Genomic DNA, 16739 nt, shown 5'->3' on the forward strand with positions numbered 1-16739 from the left:
CACATGGAAGTAATCTAGATGTCCATCAACAGATGAATGGATAAAGAATATGTCCTACATATATACAAAAGAATATTACTGAGCCATAAAAGGAAACAAATTTGAGTCAGTTGTAGTGAGGTAGATGAACCTAGAGCCTTTTATGAAGTGAAGTCTCTCAGTCGTATCTGACTCTTTGTGACCCCATAGACTGCAGCCTGCCAGGCTCCTCTGTCCATGGGATTTTCCAGGCAATAGTACTGGAGTGGATTGCCATTTCCTTCTCCAGGGGATCTTCCCAACCCAGGGCTCGAACCCAGGTCTCCCACATTGTAGACAGACGCTTTATTGTCTGAGCCACCAGGGAAGTCCACAGCGTGAAATAAATCAGAAAGAGAAAAACAAGTATCATATAGAAACACATATACATGGAATCTAGAAAAATGGTACTGGTGAACCTGGTAAAGAATGGAGTTGTGGACTCAGCAGGGGAAGGTGAGAGTGAAATGAATTGAGAAATCAGCATTGACATACATACACTATCATGCGTGAAACAGATAATTAGTGGGAAGTTGCTTTGTAACACAAGAAGCCCAGCCTGGTGCTCTGTGAAGACCTCGGTGGGTGGGATAGGGGGTGAGAATGGAGGTTCCAGAGGGAGGGGATATGTATGTATATATGTATATATATAATTATGACTGATTTGTGTTGTTGTATGGCAGAAACCAACACAACATTGTAAAGTAATTTACCATCAATTAAAAAAAATTAACAGGAAAAAATAAGTTCTATTTTGGGGGGCTCTTCTCACTGAAATTACCCTTCTTATTCTCTGCCGTCTCTGACCTCTTGGTGTCTCCTGCTTGCCAAGAGCATACTCTAGAACCTGGATCCCAGCCTTTTTCCTGCTTCTGCTGATGACATTATCCTAGGTGACTGTCATGGTGACACATTACCCATCCAATGCCGTGGGTCTGAGTCCTCCTCCACTGGAGTTTTTTCAAGATCTCTTCTGGATCCACTCCCATAGTCCCATCTGGTACTTCTTTTTCACTGGCATCTGCTCCATTTCCAAAGCAACTGGTGGAAACACCCTCCTCTCCTTCCATCTTACTTGCTCAGTGAATTCCACAAGGTCTTCTCTGATTATTTGGGGATCTTTGGTTCTTTTTTTCACCGGTCTATCCGTTAGATCTCTTCTGAATGGCTTCACTTCCCTCCTGATCCCATTTTGCCAATACCCTCAATGCTCTTGTACCTCTCTCTGGCAAAATACATCTTTAGATAAACCCAAGTTTGGCTTTCTTCATGAAATCACACATAATCATAACATGATAAATTCATGGTCACCATACCAACAGGGTCCTCAGTATTGCTCATTAATCCCTCTTCATTTCTCTTAGCCCTAGAACTTGAACCGGTCTTACTCACTACTCCTTACTGTACCTCATCTCCTCACACATGTCTGTTCCCCTCACTGGAACCATGGTCATTCTCATCTCCACAGAATAGTAGCTGCCTTGTCCAGCTTTTCTTTGCCAACTGATACATCCAGTCCCCCAGCTACTTCAGGTGTTGGTCATTAACTGCTCACAACTACCTCTTTCTCTAGGAGGGTTGTCCGTGGCCAGTGGAGCCTCCAAGAGCCAAAGAGGCCTGGCAGATTAGGCAATGCAGGGCTGAAGCAGTTATTAAGCCTTGCTTCAAACTGGGACAACCCTGAGACATCATTCCTGCTCCAGGGCTCCCTAGAATAAGCTAACGTAGACTCCAGCTGAGGTTATGTCTTGCTGAGCTCCATCCCTTGTCTTCTTCTTAGGAAAGGATTCTAAATACATAAACTAAAACAAATAGGATTATAAATAAAACTCATTTATGTTAATAATAATATTAATGCAACCTTTTAATATAGTGCTATGCATGATGCTTTATTCATGCATTAAATAACAAAATCTCACATTAGGTCTGCTGCTGCTGCTACTGCTAAGTCGCTTCAGTCATGTCCGACTGTGCGACCCCATAGACTGGAGGGCACCAGGCTCCGCCGTCCCTGGGATTCTCCAGGCAAGAACACTGGAGTGGGTTGCCATTTCCTTCTCCCATGCATGAAAGTGAAAAGTGAAAGTGAAGTCACTCAGTCGTGTCCGACTCTTCTCGACCCCATGGACTGCAGTCTACCAGGTTCCTCCATCCATGGGGTTTTCCAGGCAAGAGTACTGGAGTGGGTTGCCATTGCCTTCTCTGCACATTAGGTCAAATAATATTAAAGTAGTGATCAGAGTAAATAATATTTCAAGATAACTGTGACAAATGAAATGCAGTATGAATTATAATTCTTATTAGTGATAAAATCAAGGGTACTACAAATAGCACTACACTATCACTTTAAATTCATTAAAAAAATACATTTATTTATTTGGCTGAGCCAGGTCTTAGTTGTGGCATGCAGGATCTTTCTCTAGTTGTGGTGCTTGGACTCTGGAGAGTGCAGGTTCAGTAGCTGTGGTGGTGGGCTTAGCTCCTCTGCGCATGTGAGATCTTAGTTTTCCAACCAGTGATCAAATCCATGTCCTCTGAATTGCAAGGCAGAGTCTTAACCACTGGACCACCAGGGCAGTCCCTCACTTTACATTCGTAATGATAGGAAACACTAAGTTTCAGTTAAAGGTCATTGAGAATAAAGAAGGGATTTAAAAAAAAAATTTTCCCCATCCAGGTTCATGGTACTGATTTCTACTGATGGATACCTGGAGCTCTGGTTAGGACCCCTGAACTGGAGTATTTATAGGCCTAGGAAAGTGACATTCAAATCATCCAGCATCACACTGAACACTAATGTATGCTTCATAACAACTCAAAGGAATAAGATGGTTTAACTTCTCTCACTTGTCCAAGAGTCTGGTTAGGGAACTATTCAAGGGTCCAGACTGAACTTCCCTATTCTCAGGTAGTATCAGTAAGAGATGCCTTAATAAGAACTCAAAGTCCAGGAGAGCTCACCAAACTCACCAGAATACAATGACCTGGAACAGTGATGATCACATTTCCCTGGCCTGAGTCATTTGGTACCATTCATCAATTCCTTTCACTCTTTTGACAGCCACACAGCTTGATATCACGAGCAGATGTTGTTTGTCAGACTGGGCTCAGATTTGTGCAGAATTTAGGTATGGAAATAATGTAGTTGCCCTCAAGGAAATTAATATTTCTGGGATGAAAATTAGATTATCAGAGATTAGACTAAGATGGCACATCTCCTTTCCTGCCCTCAATTTCCTAAAGTAAGGGAAAACATAGCTTTGAGAAATTGTAAATCTCCCACTTTTTCTCTACTAGAAAGAGCAATGTTTGGAAGAAAAAAAAATGGTGGCAAATGGCAAGAGCAGTGCGTAACTTGGGACTAGGGAGTCTATGAAGGCAAGATGGTCCTGTTCTCTGGTTTTGATTCTGCAGATGGAGGAGTTTGTCACATTAATATTAACATTGATAATTATATTATCAATTATAATATCAATTAGCTATGTTATTAACAGCCTTTTATTGACACAGAACTTTTCATGTGTTCAAGTTTCTTACACATTTATTTTCTAATTTAAATCTTTTCAACTCACAACAGTAGAGAATGCCCTGCCTAAAGGAATGCAAAGAAGAGGCACAAAGCCTGTTCTTGGTCCCCAAGACTGGAACCACTGCATTCTTTCCCTTGGGCTGGGAGAATGCCTTGCACGTTTTTGGAAGGATTAGGTACATAAATCACAGACAACCTAGTTAGTGGTTCTTAAATTTGCGTGTATCATCTGAAGGAGCCTGTTGAATATGCTTTCTGGGGACCCAATCCTGAAATTTAGATTCAGCAAGTCTGGAGTGACGTAAGTCTGCATTTTTAACAAGTGCTCCATGTCCACTTGGGTCAGGTGCTTTAGGCATGTGAGTGAAATTTAGAAAATCGGTCTGAATTTTCCTTTTAGGGTCACACTAGATTGAGATAATTTGTCTCTAATTACTAACCTGCTCAGGGGAGTTCAATCCTGGGCCACACTATTAGAAAACAAAGGTCAGAGCAAAGAATAAGATCACCTAGGAAAAAACAACGAGGAAACTTGATTAATACAGATTGATAACTGCGCAGGCTCGGAGACTGAAGAAGCCAGGCGCCCACACACCTTCGTCTATGCATTGTGTGGTGTTCATTAACGTCTTCAGTGTCGGACACACGATTGTTCAGCGAGAATTGATAAAAAGAATAACAAATACGAGGACACAAAAACATATAAGACATATTCTCCAGTATTGTTTTTCAACTTGCCCTTAAACTTAGGTCCCTGTTTGATAGAAATGAAACCTCATATTCGCTTTTAATATTATTTTCAAGTTTCAACATAAATACGGTGACTGAAAGTAAAGCAATAGACAAAGCAGCTCTCTGCCGCATCAGGGGGTACCGGAAGAGGTGAGCCCAAGAGGATGCCAGCGGAGGAAAACCACCGAGTTAGCTGTTTTGGTTGGAGGAAATAAGGGGTACCGCCCAACATCCCTGCCGGGCCGGAAATAGGGGCCCCGGGCCGCTCCAGCTTCCGGCGTCACTTCTCCGCGACTTCCTGCGAGTGACATGGCTGCCCTCAGCCGCGTCCGCTGGCTTACCCGAGTAAGGCCTGGGACCCAAGGGCTGGCGGGAGGGCGGGGGGTTTGTACCGGGCTCACAGAAGTAGTCGGGGCCTGAGGCGCCCAGATCAGACTTAAAAGGCTTGTGTGTCTGTTGCAGGCACTGGTCGCCGCTCCGAATCCCGGAGCATGGAGGAGCCTGTGTACCTCAACCGTGGCGCAAGCATCCTCGCGGACCCAGGTAAGCGCAGGTCCGGCTCCCGTCTCGCCCAGGCCCCTGACATCTCCTCTCCTGGCCATGCCCTCCACCCCGCCCCAGAACCCCTTTCCTCGCCCCAGCTCTAGCTCTGCTGCCCCTGCTCGCAGGGCGAGGACGTCAGGGTGGAGGGCGCTTTTCCCGTGACTATGCTGCCAGGAGACGGCGTGGGGCCTGAGCTGATGCACGCTGTCAAGGAGGTGTTCAAGGTTAGTGGCCTGGGGCGTGACGGGGACGATTGCTTGAGTCGGAAAGGACTTACTCCATTCTGATCCTGCGATGTTTGGCACTGTTCTTGAAGGCTGCCTCTGTCCCAGTGGAGTTCCAGGAGCATCACCTGAGCGAGGTGCAGAATATGGCATCTGAGGAGAAGCTGGAGCAGGTTCTGAGTTCCATGAAGGAGAACAAAGTGGCCATCATTGGTATGTGTGCCGAATAAATGCTCATTAAGCTTCCCTCAGCACACACCGATACATTAACTCTTCTGAGTTCTCACCACTGATTGGTAACCATCAGTGGGAACCCAGTTGGAAACCCAGGAGCTGAGGGATCATGTGCCTCATGCTCTATGCAGGAAGGCTTTATGAATTTGTAGTCTGTCGTGGGGCTACCTCGTGGGTCATCGTGCTCAGTCCCGTCAGACTCTTTGCTTGGACTGTAGCTCGCCAGACTCTTCTGTCCATGGAATTTTCCAGGCAAGAATACTGGAGTGGGTTGCCATTTCCTTCTCTAGGGAAATGGTCCTCAAGTCTTGTTAATTGTGTCTCAGAAATGCCATTTCTAGCTGCCTCTTTTCTGTCTTTCCTTCTGCTTTCCTACTGTAACTGCCTCATTAGACTTTTTGGCTTTCAGTTCTGCCCCTACAGTCCATCCTTTACAGCTCTTCTCTTGGAAAGACCACCATGACTTTGCCAGTCCCAGCCTTAGGGTAGGAAAGTAAGTTCGTTATGAGTTTTTCTGCCTTTGTTTATGCAACATGTGTTCTGTTCTTTGGTCACTCCAGACTGTGTTAGTTTCCAGATAATGTGTATTGTCTTGACTTCATCTGTTCCTTCTGCCCACAGTGTTCTCCTTTTGGCTCCTTTTGGTTCCTCCTGTCAGAATCTTCCTTACTCACTGTATTAGTTTCTGAGTGCTGCCACACATTACTATAAACTTGGTGGCTTAAAGTAATAGAAATTTTATTCTTTCCAGTTCTGGAGGCAGAATCCCAAAATTAAGGTGTTGGCAGAGCTTCACCTACAGACTTAAGGGGAATCTTCCCCAGCCTCTTCCAGCTTCTCTGGTGGCTCCTGGGAGCTACTGGCATTCCTCAGTGTTTCTTGCCTTGTAGGTGTGTCACTTCAGTCTCTGCCTCTGTCTGGATCTGGTTTTCTCCACTCTGTGTCTGTGTATCTGTTTCTCCTCCTTTTCTTGTATAAGGACTTGTTACTGGGTTTAGAACCTACAAAGATCCCGTGGGAATCCATCTCAAGATCCTTTACTTCCTATCTCTGCAGACACTGTCTTAACAAATAAGGTCACATTTACAGGTTCTGGGGGTTAAAACATGGACATATCATTTTGGGGATCACTATTTAACCTGGTACACTCACTCAAACTAAGCTCTGGCTGAAGTGCCAGATGTTCTGTGATACTTCCTGGTACTGCCAGATCCCTCTGTGCATCCCTTTCTTCTCTGTGCTCCTGTGCACGTTGGTAATACCTCTCCCATGGTATTTATCATGTCCTTCCTATTAACTTCCTTCTCCCAGTGCATTGTTTGCCCCTTGAAGACAGGAGTTTGTGTTGTTATTTGGTTGGTATTCGTAGTGCCTGGCACATGATATGTGTTGGTTGAAAAGATGTCACATATGTAGACACAGAAACATCAAGAAGGGTCACAGATCTAAGTTGTTTCTCAACCTATTTAATCCAGGCCCTTTGAGAACATGAGAAAATTTTTTTCTGTTCTCCTCTTAGGTCATTTTGAAGTTTCAGCATACATCTGGTGACTAGAAATGAAACACTGGACACAATGTTTCTGGTTTTAACTACATTATTCTTGTTTGCCCCTTGCCTCCAGAGACATTTAAGGGTCACTTATTTGGGAGTGTGAGGTGGGAGTCTGGGTTGCATTATGTCACCAAGGGGACACCACTCCAGGTTTCCTTGAACTTGACCTGTGCTTGATTCTCTCCTCCTAACCTCTACTTTGTTTATGCAGGAAAGATCCACACCCCAATGGAGTATAAAGGGGAGCTAGCCTCCTATGATATGAGGCTGAGGTAGGTGATGGGAGGCTGTTGGTGAGTGGGGTACTGGGGCACCAGGCACAGTATTTATGGCTCTGCCCTATCCCCAGGCGGAAGTTGGACTTGTTTGCCAATGTAGTCCATGTGAAGTCACTTCCTGGGTACAAGACTCGGCACAACAATCTAGATTTGGTGATTATTCGGGAGCAGACAGAAGGGGAGTACAGTTCTCTGGAACACGAGGTGAGGTCCTAGCAACTGTGGGGAGCAGGCGTGAAGAGGGGAGAGAGGCCTAGCTCCTTCTTCGCTTCTTTCCAGTGTCACCCAGCTGCTTCTCTCTTACGCAGAGTGCAAGGGGTGTGATTGAGTGCTTGAAGATTGTCACTCGAACCAAATCACAGCGGATTGCAAAGTTCGCCTTTGACTATGCCACTAAGAAGGGGCGGGGCAAGGTCACGGCTGTCCACAAGGCCAATATCATGTGAGGGACATAACTTTGCATGGGGTAGGTCCTGGGAAGGTAGCCCCCAGCACTCTCCCAGCTGAATCTGTTCCCTTTGGCCCATGAACAGGAAACTGGGGGATGGGTTGTTCCTGCAGTGCTGTGAGGAAGTTGCTGAACTGTATCCCAAGATCAAGTTTGAGAAAATGATCATAGACAACTGCTGCATGCAGGTAAGGCACTCCCAGTGTCTCTGTTCTCAGTGAGAAGCAAGGCAAGGGCTTGGATTCATGTCTTTTCTCCATACCCCCAGCTGGTGCAGAATCCTTACCAGTTTGATGTGCTGGTGATGCCCAATCTCTATGGGAACATTATTGACAATCTGGCTGCCGGCCTGGTTGGGGGAGCTGGTGTGGTCCCTGGTGAGAGCTACAGTGCAGAGTACGCAGTGTTTGAGACGGTGAGTGAGGGACCTCCTCCCTCAGCCCTCTTGTGTGTGCCCTTCATCTGACCGCATATCCCCGACAGCTCTCCTCCAGTGCATCCCCCTGGCCTGCTCTTGTCCCCCCAACCCTTGCATCTTCTCAGTGTTCCTGGCCTGACCTCTCATGTAATACCCTTCCCTGACCTCAGATTCTGCAGAATGTCTGCTGCTAGTGACTCTGGCCTGCTCATCTGTCCACAGGGTGCCCGGCATCCGTTTGCCCAGGCAGTGGGCAGGAATATAGCCAACCCCACAGCCATGCTGCTGTCAGCTTCCAACATGTTGCGGCATCTCAAGTAGGTCACTGCCAGGCTAGGATGGTGGCTGGGTGGTTCGGGGAGCACGGGTGGGGGAAATCAGGAAGACGACGTGGGGGTAATTTAGTTTCTGTCCACATTGGCAGTCTCGAGCATCACTCCAACATGATTGCAGAGGCAGTGAAGAAGGTGATTAAAGTTGGCAAGGTGAGTTTAGAAAGGCTGTGGGGTTTAGGGTCTTGGCACTAATTTCTGGGAACCTGAGTTGGGGCCTCCTTTCCCTCCAGGTCCCCAGAGCCTCTGCTCTTTCCCAAATCCTGTCAGGGCTGTTCATTTCTCTTCTCTTGGCTGTCTCATTCTCTTGATCATCTTTGCCTCCTAGTTTCCCATCTGCTATTTCCTCTTCCATCCACTGGCAGATCTTGTAGCTTCCTATCTAGCGTGGGGGGAGATGGAGGAGCAGAGGGAGATAGCGGACAGGATGAGGCACCACCTTCTCCACACCTGGAAGCCTATCCTTATCTGCCACTCCCCTGCAGTTAGGTATCTTCCTTCGGTCTGACTTGCATTTCCCATCTCACTCATGCTGAGCTTCTTAACCTGCTGAGGCTGCAGCAGAGCAGGAATAGTGGCTCTGGCCCTCAAAAGACAGAACACAGGTTTGTGCTTTTCCAAACCTGGCTGCCTCCTTGCATCTCTGCTGCATCGCATCTTGTTTTCCTGGCCTTGTCACCCTCTTTGGATTCCATTTCCATCACATTGCCCTGCCCCTCACCTTCATGGGCTCTCTTCTCTTCTTCACCACGGTAATTGCCGGTGGTGGCTGTAGGTACGGACTCGAGACATGGGCGGCTACAGCACCACAACCGACTTCATCAAGTCTGTCATCGGCCACCTGCACCCCTATGGGGGCTAGAGCCCTTTATTCCCTCCAACCTCACAAGGACCATACACCTCCCTTCAGTACTGTGGACCAGAGAAGAGCCCTATACCTCTAGACCATAAACCTTCTGGGCAGAGCCTAGGTTGTTGGGAGCTGGCTTCCTTAGGGAACAGTTAGGTGGTGGGGGGTTAGGGATGGGGCCCAGGCCACAGGGATGATAACAATTCTCCCCTACAGGTTCGAACTTCTGACATGGGTGGTTATGCCACCTGCCAAGACTTCACTGAGGCTGTCATTGGTGCCCTGTCCAACCCATAGGTCCCACCCACACCCATGTTAAGGTATCCAATAAAACATGGTATGACTCTTGTGAATTTGTTTTTATTTTTATTGGGCTCTAGGGGATGGGATGGGGAATGCCTCTGTTAAGTTATGCCCCACTAGGAAGACGTCCATTCTAACTTTCCTGGGATAGCTTTCGGAGCTTTTTCTTTTTTTTGGAGCCGCTGCTCTTGCTGGCAGCAGCCTCTTCAGGTCCACTGCTGAGTGGCTCCTCCTTAGAAGACAATTTCCGCTTTTTCTTGGGGACTCTCTTGTTTTCTGACTCATCAGGGTCAGTAACTGGTTCCTCTTTGGGAAAAGATTTCTTCCTCTTGGGAAGACTTCCAGTACCAGCTGTCTCTTCAAGATCACTACTAACTAGCTCTTCCTTGGAAAAAGATTTCTTTTTCTTGGGTTTGGAAAAAGAGACAGATGGGTCTTCCACTCCATTCTCCTGAAGAGCCTCCTGGGGCTTTTGCTTTTTCTTCTTTTTGGGTCTTTCACTTGTCTCCTGATGGCAGAAAGGGAAAAATGGGCATGAAGTAGTGTCATCTGTTTTATGTACACATACTCGTGTTAGAATTCCAGCTGTTAAGTACTCAGGGAACAAAAACTAGTGAAAATGGCATTAAAACTGCCCAGTGTTTCTGGGATGATTTTTAATGAAATGGCTCTAGCTTTGGAAATCCATGTCAAATCAAAGGTAACCTGTCCCGCCCCCCATCACTTAAAAGGTAGAACACACAATTATCCTTAGGGAATTTACAGAAAAACCTCACCATGCTGGTCACAAAAAAGAATCACGATGCCAAGTTCCAGAGGGGACCCTGAGACACCGGCACTGCTGACAATCCTAGGGAGACTGATTCGACCACAGCAGCACATTGGAGCCCTCCCTGTTCCTCATTCCCAGTATGAGATGCTGTCATCTCTAGATACTTCTGAGAACAAGCAGAGCAGTCTGCACTACCCCTGGTTAAGAACTCCTGGAAGGCAGCAGAGGCAGAACACACTTGCCCAGGGAATGAACAGGTGTTGCTACAGACCAGCTCTCTGGGCTCTTGAATATTCAAGTTTTCTCAGCACCTATCTCCTTCCTATAGAATCAAGAGGTAGATTTTGATACTTCAAGTCTTTATTTCAATCCAAAAGCATGTACTCTAGACCCTGACTTGAGATGCTATATTCTCTGTTCTGCTGCTTTCTGTCCTACAACCTAAGATCTTTACCTAGGGCTGAGGGCTGGCAGTTTACTACTGACCTCACACTCCTCCGGGGCACTGCTATTTTCTGAAGAAGCCAGGGCAATTGCAGCCAGCCTTTTCTTTTCCTTCTTCAAGCGTTTCTTCTCCTGTTTCTCGAGCTTCCTAGTGATCTCAGCAGCCGCTTCCTCTGCCTGGCCAAAGAAAGATGCTGAAAAGGCTCGAAGACTTCTGGTTCCCCAGGTCTCTCTCATGGTTTTGTTGGATCAGGCTCATTAAATCAGTTTTTTGCCTCCACTCTACATGGTCAGGTTAAGACAGTTCATCACCTCCAACACCCAGCTCTTATTCTACCTGACCCGACCCGACCCAAACTGACCTGAACCATTGCCTCCTTCATGACATCCAGATTCTTTCGGGGAATCTCTCCAGTCTCATAGAAGGACAGCCGCTCCTCAACTTGTTCTCGAAGCTTCTCCCCAAAAACACTGGTGGGCACCTCTGGATGTGTTTATATAAGTAAACAAAGCACATCAGCCCCTAGAAGGACAAACTATTAGCTCAACCTCCAGTATTCCCTCTACCCTCAGCTTTACTCAGACCCAAAGTATCAACACTCACTAGGTGAACTGCTGTTGACGAAAAATACTGCCATCATTGTAGAAGCTGCTAGGGTAGTCAGCCTCCCCACCCTCCCAACTGCCCACTGCCCCACTCATACCAGAGAAGCAATCAATTCGTGAGGCAATACTGCATTTGTTTGCCAGGTATCGGGAGATGCGACCTTTGTTCTTGGCAGCTGCTCGACCAATGAAGGTAGAGTGGAAAATGAGTCCGTACTTTGGGGTGTTACCCCTTGTCTTCAAGGCTCTGGGAGAAGAATATTCAGCGGAGACTTTTAAGATCAGAAATTTCAACGGTGTTAGCTAAGACAGTGCCTCCCTTCCCTTTCCCCGCAGTTTCCAGAGTGAGCCTCAGGCCAGGTTGGGTTTCTACCCCACCTCATGCCAACCCACCACTCCCAGAGGCAGAGGGAAGGCATCCAATGTCGCTGACCTGGAAACTTGGTCCCTTTGCTGGGCCTAGGGAATCACTCAGACACCAGGACTGGCCATCACCCCCATAGCAGAGGCCTGTATAGGTCAGGGAGCCCTGGTCAACCATCACTGTGATCCCCAAACAAGCAAGTGGGCACCAGAAGTGGCACCTGAGTGTGAGCAGGTGCCCTCACTGGTACCTGAACAGGGCCTTTTCAGCCCCAAGGATCTGCACTGTGGATGCTGGATACTTGGCCAGATTGGTGAGACTGCCAGCGTGAGCAATGAGACGTGCACCTACCTAGAGAAAAGAGTCAAGGAGTCAAAGAAGCTGGAATTGCCAATGTACCAACTGCATAACATGCTTCAACCTCCTCCCCATCAAGTTCAACTGGGGAAGATATGATAGCTCATGAAATACAACAACAGTATGATGACTATGGGGTAATCCCATAATCCCCCATCTTTTGGTTTCCCATGACGTACCGCTTCCCCAATTAGGGCAGACAGGCTGGGGGCTACTTGGCTCATCTTGGATCGCAGGTAAGTGTGTAGACTTTGGCGGTACTCTGACAAAGACACCACACGACTGGAGAAGCTCTCGATGTTTATCAAGTCAATGGCTGATATGTCCATGCCTAAAGAACATCAAGTATGAATGCAGAAGCCCAATATTCAGAGCCCCATACCTTATTTTCACTGCTAGGCTCTGTACTGACCCATGGAAGACCGCGAGGCATCCAAAATAGCCTTAGCCTTGGCTGCATCCATTGTCAGCTCCTCCAGCTTCTCCAACTTTTCTTCATTAAGCTCCTTCCGGTTTCCAATGAACTGAGCAAGGCGGCAGTACGTAGCATTGTCATTGATGATCTTTACCAGCTCAGGAAAGTGATACCCATACCACTCCCTGCAAAGAACACAATCACTCCCTGGCCCAGCTGCCATGCTTCAAAGCTACACTCAGCCCTCTCCACATCTACTTTATGCCTGGAGGAAACTGGAACAAATCAGATCCAAAAACCTCCATGTCTCCCCATTCACAATACAGACCAGGTAAAGGGCCTGCCTGGGCTGAGGTGTATATGGGGTGGGTTTACTCTACCTCCTCTTTCTATACAGTCAGTGTAAGCACACAGCCTGTGGTAAGCATCAGGAGGTCCAGCTCTATCAGTCCTGATTTCAGGATTCAAAATTAGCTAACCCACAGACCCAAGACCTTGTTTCTCAGGTCACCCCTGCACTTTACCTGACACGCATGGAGAAGGTATTAATATCCTTATCCAGCTGGTCCAGGAGGCTAATGGACTGGATAATCATATTGTCCACTCGGTTCACATTAAACTTAACTTTGGCACGAGAATAGCTGTGTCCTAGCCCCAGTTGGGCTTTACAAGCAGACAAATCGGTCAGACCTTTCACCAGGTTGTGGAAGTGCAGACGAACCCCTAGAAGAGGGTGAGACTGTGAGTAAGGAAAGGCTCTGAGCTAGTACCTGCATGCACAGGCACCAGACAAGCAGCAGGGCTTCTAAAAAGCAACCTGCTAGGTTTCCAGAACCACTGCCCCACCACCAGCTCCAGATTTCAAAACTGTCTCACCTCGAAGGATCTCGGCTATGACACCTCCAGTCTGGCAGTTGTACCCTAACTCCTCTTGTATAGCCGCACCTATCTTGGGGTCCCCAACCCCCAGAAGTACTTTCTTCTTTTTGGGTGGCAGGTGAGTCTCCAAGAGCAGGCGGAGGTCCTCATGAACAACACCTCAAGGCAAAGAACAGAGCTCCCACTAACATGCTGAAGGACGTTTAAATCGTAAAAAGGGATCTTGTCACCTCAACTGCTCAGTGAGACTGATCTTACACTGGTCTTGCAGAGCGTGCTAAGATGGCCTGTGCCTAGAGCCCTCCTCTTACTCAGAGGCTTTGCTCAGAGACATGGAGACATCAGTGATTACACTCACTCAGGGGATTGACAGACTCAAGTCATCACTGCAAAGCCAGCATCAACCATAGGAGAACAGAACTCAGGCCCCATAACCTAAGTGTAAAATATATTACTGAAAGCTTGAAACACACCCTGGAGCACAATGGATGTATTTAGTACCAGATCTGCCTTCTGGGACTAAAACTTCCTCCAGGCTTTTGGCATCAAAATTGCCCTTTGCAATCAGCTGAACAAACTAGCAGAGAACCACATTTGATTGGATCTACCATTATACCAGCCCCTCAACCCCAGCCTGATTTCACTTAAAAATCATTACTACGGTGCCTACAAGAAATAAAGCGTACATCCTAGGTTGTTAAAGGGTTAACAGTAGAAAGAACTACATCTCGGCTCATCTCTCTACAATATTTAGTGGCCAACTCACCTTCAGACACAGCGTTGGCATTTTCCAAGGCAACTTGGGACGAGGAAAAGGGACAAAAGGCCACAAGACGAACGATGTTGTGGAATTTGCCAAGGTTCAGTACGCACTCCTCCACCTGGGGGGAGAAAGATGAGTGATATTCTTCCCTCCCTCTTGCCTCTAGGGGGCAGTAAAGCAGCAGCAGCTCTCGGACCTGAAAGCACTTTTAGGACCAATCGAACACTAAAATTGGACAGATCATGGGTCCTAAATTCCGGTTCCGCTTCATCGGTACGGGGTGGAATCTGGGAAGCTTACTTTTTAATGCTTCTAACGCAATTCTAATCACGAATGCAAGTAAGGACCACCTACTTTGGAACTGTCAGGCCCAGCGCACCTCCCAAAGCGCGGCCGGCCACGTGGGAGCGCGCGGTGCATGCTGGGGCCCGCGCGGCCCGAGGGGCTGCGGAGCCGCCGGCTAGCCCACTATGTCCACCCACCTGCGGCAGCAGAAGGCTGATCTCCTCCACCTCCTTCAGCGCCAGAAGCGCGTAGCCGACCGCGTGCTCGAAAAGCACGTGCAGCAGCACCTGAAAAGGGAGCCGGGACACCAGAGTAAGCGCTTATCTCACGTTTGCCCAACCCCGTCCCCGGGGAAGGCCCTGGTCCCGGCCCATGCTCCAGCCCAAACCCAGGCCTAAACCACGGCCTCTACCTCGCCCGCACCCTACAACCACTCCTCACCATGGCGCTCGCTCCTGGTCCGGCTCGCACTACGGCGAGCGCGCTCTGGCACGCGGAACCAGGCTCCGGAGGCCACGCCCCCGCCTCGTCGGCCAATCAGAGGCCGGGGACGGTACCATCCCTTTCCTCGGGAGGGGTCGCCCGGGGTGGTACGGCCCGCAGGCGAGGACAGGGGCGCGAGCGCCGGCAAGTCGGCCTTTTCCGGTCTCTGCTGCGGCATGGTTGGTTGGTACGCGCCGGCCGGAATGGGCCCTGCAGGCTGCAAAACGGTTTGGAAAGGCGCGCTTTTCTGGTTCATTCACTCTTGTTTTCATCCTGTAAATTACAGGCAGCAGAGCTTGGCTGGAGGCCCCCGCACTGATCGCGGCCACACTTCAGAGCAGAAACTGTTGCGGAGCCCAGTCTCCACAGCGCTAGGCATCTCAGGACCTAGGCCCCGCCCAAGCCCCCAGGATACCAGGACCCCCTGCGTCCCCACCCAGCAATAGGGGTCTACCCTCTGCCGGGCCAGGGTTCTGCGCTGGCTTTCCTCACCACTGGGGCGGAAGCTGGGCCTGAGGCACTGGCGCGGACTTTGAAGTCGTGATTCCCATTGCTGACTTGGTGCTTTTCAGTTTTATTTTTAAAAATAAAGGCTTCAGGCGCTGAAGTAGGAAAGAAAGATGATTCCCATCTTTTTCCAGTTCATTGTTCCCTGCTTCGGCAGAACCTTCCTTTGCGGGGCCAAGTGTCACTCGCCCTGGTGCACTGCCCAACTTCTTAGTACCCTGTTAGTTCCAAGTGAACGGGAGCTGCTGTCGTGTCCTCTGGGCAGCTTTAAGGCACTCAGGAGACTGTTTTGAAATTATTGATACTTTTGCTTTAATAATGTCTGAGTTACAAGTCCAAAACCTGGTTACCCCAAAATGGTATATATATGTTGGTAAATTTAAAAATAAATCATCTTAAGGGGATTTTTACAACTTAAAATTCCCTCAACTAGCGTGCATTTATATATTCAAGGTATTTTCTTAAGCAGTTCAGTTATTTGACAAGATTCAAGTACTGAGCTCTTAAAATCTAGTAGATTAAATTTAATCATAAATCTTAAAATATCATAGTCTTAATATTGCTTACATATGTGCTTACATTTTTTTGCCTGTATCCACTTACAATCATGAGTTCAGACTCCCATCTCATGTTTTTAAAACGGAATTGGATCAGTTACTCCATCTCATGTTTTAAAATGGAATTGCAAAATTAATCTGTTACATGAGAATGTTAAAGCATTATAAATGCCAAATTAAATAGAAGTTTCCAAAATGTATTGGAACATATTAATGCTATGACTGATTTACTTGATTACGTCTATACTTAATCCTAAATATTCCTGGGGTTACAGGTGCTTGTCTACTAAAGTAGAGAATTTCAGAGGAGAAGTTGGAATCCATTAATCGGTTTGCAGAATTAATTTAGACAGTCTTGGCCAGCATTAAAAAAGTAGGATGAAAAAAAGGAAATAATAGTCTATCACATAGAGTAAGGAGTATTGATTTGTAAAATTTTTGTTTTAAACAAATATATACATATATATACACCATATATATGTTATGTATATGCACATTTCTGTGGATTATGTACTAGAAGCCTGAGAGTCACTGAGCTGAAAGTTTACCTCATGGCTTTAGATAGATTTGAGTCCTCTGGTTATAAAGGAACTGTGTTAAAGCAGTTTGCTAACTTAGAGGGGTAGCTGAAGAAAAGTGCACTTCAGCTAGTGAGGTAGAAGAGCTTATAATTAGATAAGTGAAAGTGAAGTAGCTCAGCTGCGACCCGGGGACTGTAGCCCACCAGGCTCCTCCGTCCATGGGATTCTCCAGGCAAGGATACTGGAGTGGGTTGCCATTTCCTTCTCCAGGGAATCTTCCCGACCCAGGTATCAAACCCAGGTCTCCCACATTGCAGGCAGATGC

General features: G+C 47.5%; 2 protein-coding genes and 5 non-coding genes across 8 annotated transcripts; 1 reads left to right on the plus strand and 6 right to left on the minus strand.

Moving 5' to 3' along the window:
• The first annotated feature begins 4577 nt into the window (after positions 1-4577).
• Positions 4578-9511, plus strand: IDH3B (isocitrate dehydrogenase (NAD(+)) 3 non-catalytic subunit beta). 2 transcript variants are annotated; one of them, XM_052650742.1, is made up of 12 exons: positions 4578-4624; positions 4742-4822; positions 4948-5046; positions 5139-5259; positions 7044-7104; positions 7182-7314; positions 7419-7552; positions 7644-7746; positions 7827-7973; positions 8199-8293; positions 8401-8461; positions 9375-9511. In XM_052650742.1, exons 1-12 carry the CDS (start codon positions 4589-4591, stop codon positions 9453-9455), a joined length of 1152 nt encoding a protein of 383 aa, XP_052506702.1. In that variant the 5' UTR covers positions 4578-4588; the 3' UTR covers positions 9456-9511. The 2 variants fall into 2 exon arrangements, with proteins under 2 accessions (XP_052506702.1, XP_052506701.1); XM_052650741.1 differs by lacking the exon at positions 9375-9511 and adding an exon at positions 9084-9345.
• On the minus strand, positions 9499-14840 carry NOP56 (NOP56 ribonucleoprotein). Its single transcript, XM_052650740.1, has 12 exons — positions 14788-14840; positions 14544-14633; positions 14065-14179; positions 13296-13457; positions 12944-13142; positions 12417-12604; positions 12184-12335; positions 11898-11998; positions 11382-11530; positions 11040-11161; positions 10720-10854; positions 9499-9969 (listed from the first exon to the last, which is right to left on the minus strand). The coding sequence occupies exons 1-12, from the start codon at positions 14788-14790 to the stop codon at positions 9595-9597; spliced, it is 1791 nt and encodes a 596-aa protein (XP_052506700.1). The 5' UTR covers positions 14791-14840; the 3' UTR covers positions 9499-9594.
• On the minus strand, positions 10924-10994 carry LOC128058920 (small nucleolar RNA SNORD57). Its single transcript, XR_008200522.1, has one exon. It is a non-coding gene; the product is annotated as a small nucleolar RNA SNORD57 (small nucleolar RNA).
• Positions 11253-11323, minus strand: LOC128058921 (small nucleolar RNA SNORD56). The gene has a single exon (XR_008200523.1). It is a non-coding gene; the product is annotated as a small nucleolar RNA SNORD56 (small nucleolar RNA).
• Positions 11749-11834, minus strand: LOC128058934 (small nucleolar RNA SNORD86). The gene has a single exon (XR_008200535.1). It is a non-coding gene; the product is annotated as a small nucleolar RNA SNORD86 (small nucleolar RNA).
• Positions 12721-12856, minus strand: LOC128058927 (small nucleolar RNA SNORA51). The gene has a single exon (XR_008200528.1). It is a non-coding gene; the product is annotated as a small nucleolar RNA SNORA51 (small nucleolar RNA).
• Positions 13619-13690, minus strand: LOC128058939 (small nucleolar RNA SNORD110). Its single transcript, XR_008200538.1, has one exon. It is a non-coding gene; the product is annotated as a small nucleolar RNA SNORD110 (small nucleolar RNA).
• Positions 14841-16739: the final 1899 nt, after the last annotated feature.

This window comes from Budorcas taxicolor, chromosome 13 (genome assembly GCF_023091745.1).
Source record: "Budorcas taxicolor isolate Tak-1 chromosome 13, Takin1.1, whole genome shotgun sequence".
In the NCBI taxonomy this organism is placed as follows: Eukaryota; Metazoa; Chordata; class Mammalia; order Artiodactyla; family Bovidae; genus Budorcas; species Budorcas taxicolor.

Excerpts from the sequence above, each read along its gene's own strand:
- IDH3B (XM_052650741.1), top strand. The coding sequence starts at position 4,589 with ATGGCTGCCCTCAGCCGCGTCCGCTGGCTTACCCGA. Across the intron at positions 7,105-7,181 it reads TCCTATGATATGAGGCTGAG|GCGGAAGTTGGACTTGTTTG; the intron begins GTAGGTGATGGG and ends CCCTATCCCCAG. Across the intron at positions 7,315-7,418 it reads ACAGTTCTCTGGAACACGAG|AGTGCAAGGGGTGTGATTGA; the intron begins GTGAGGTCCTAG and ends TCTCTTACGCAG.
- NOP56 (XM_052650740.1), bottom strand. Across the intron at positions 13,143-13,295 it reads CATAGCCGAGATCCTTCGAG|GGGTTCGTCTGCACTTCCAC; the intron begins GTGAGACAGTTT and ends ACCCTCTTCTAG. Across the intron at positions 12,336-12,416 it reads TGCCTCGCGGTCTTCCATGG|GCATGGACATATCAGCCATT; the intron begins GTCAGTACAGAG and ends GATGTTCTTTAG.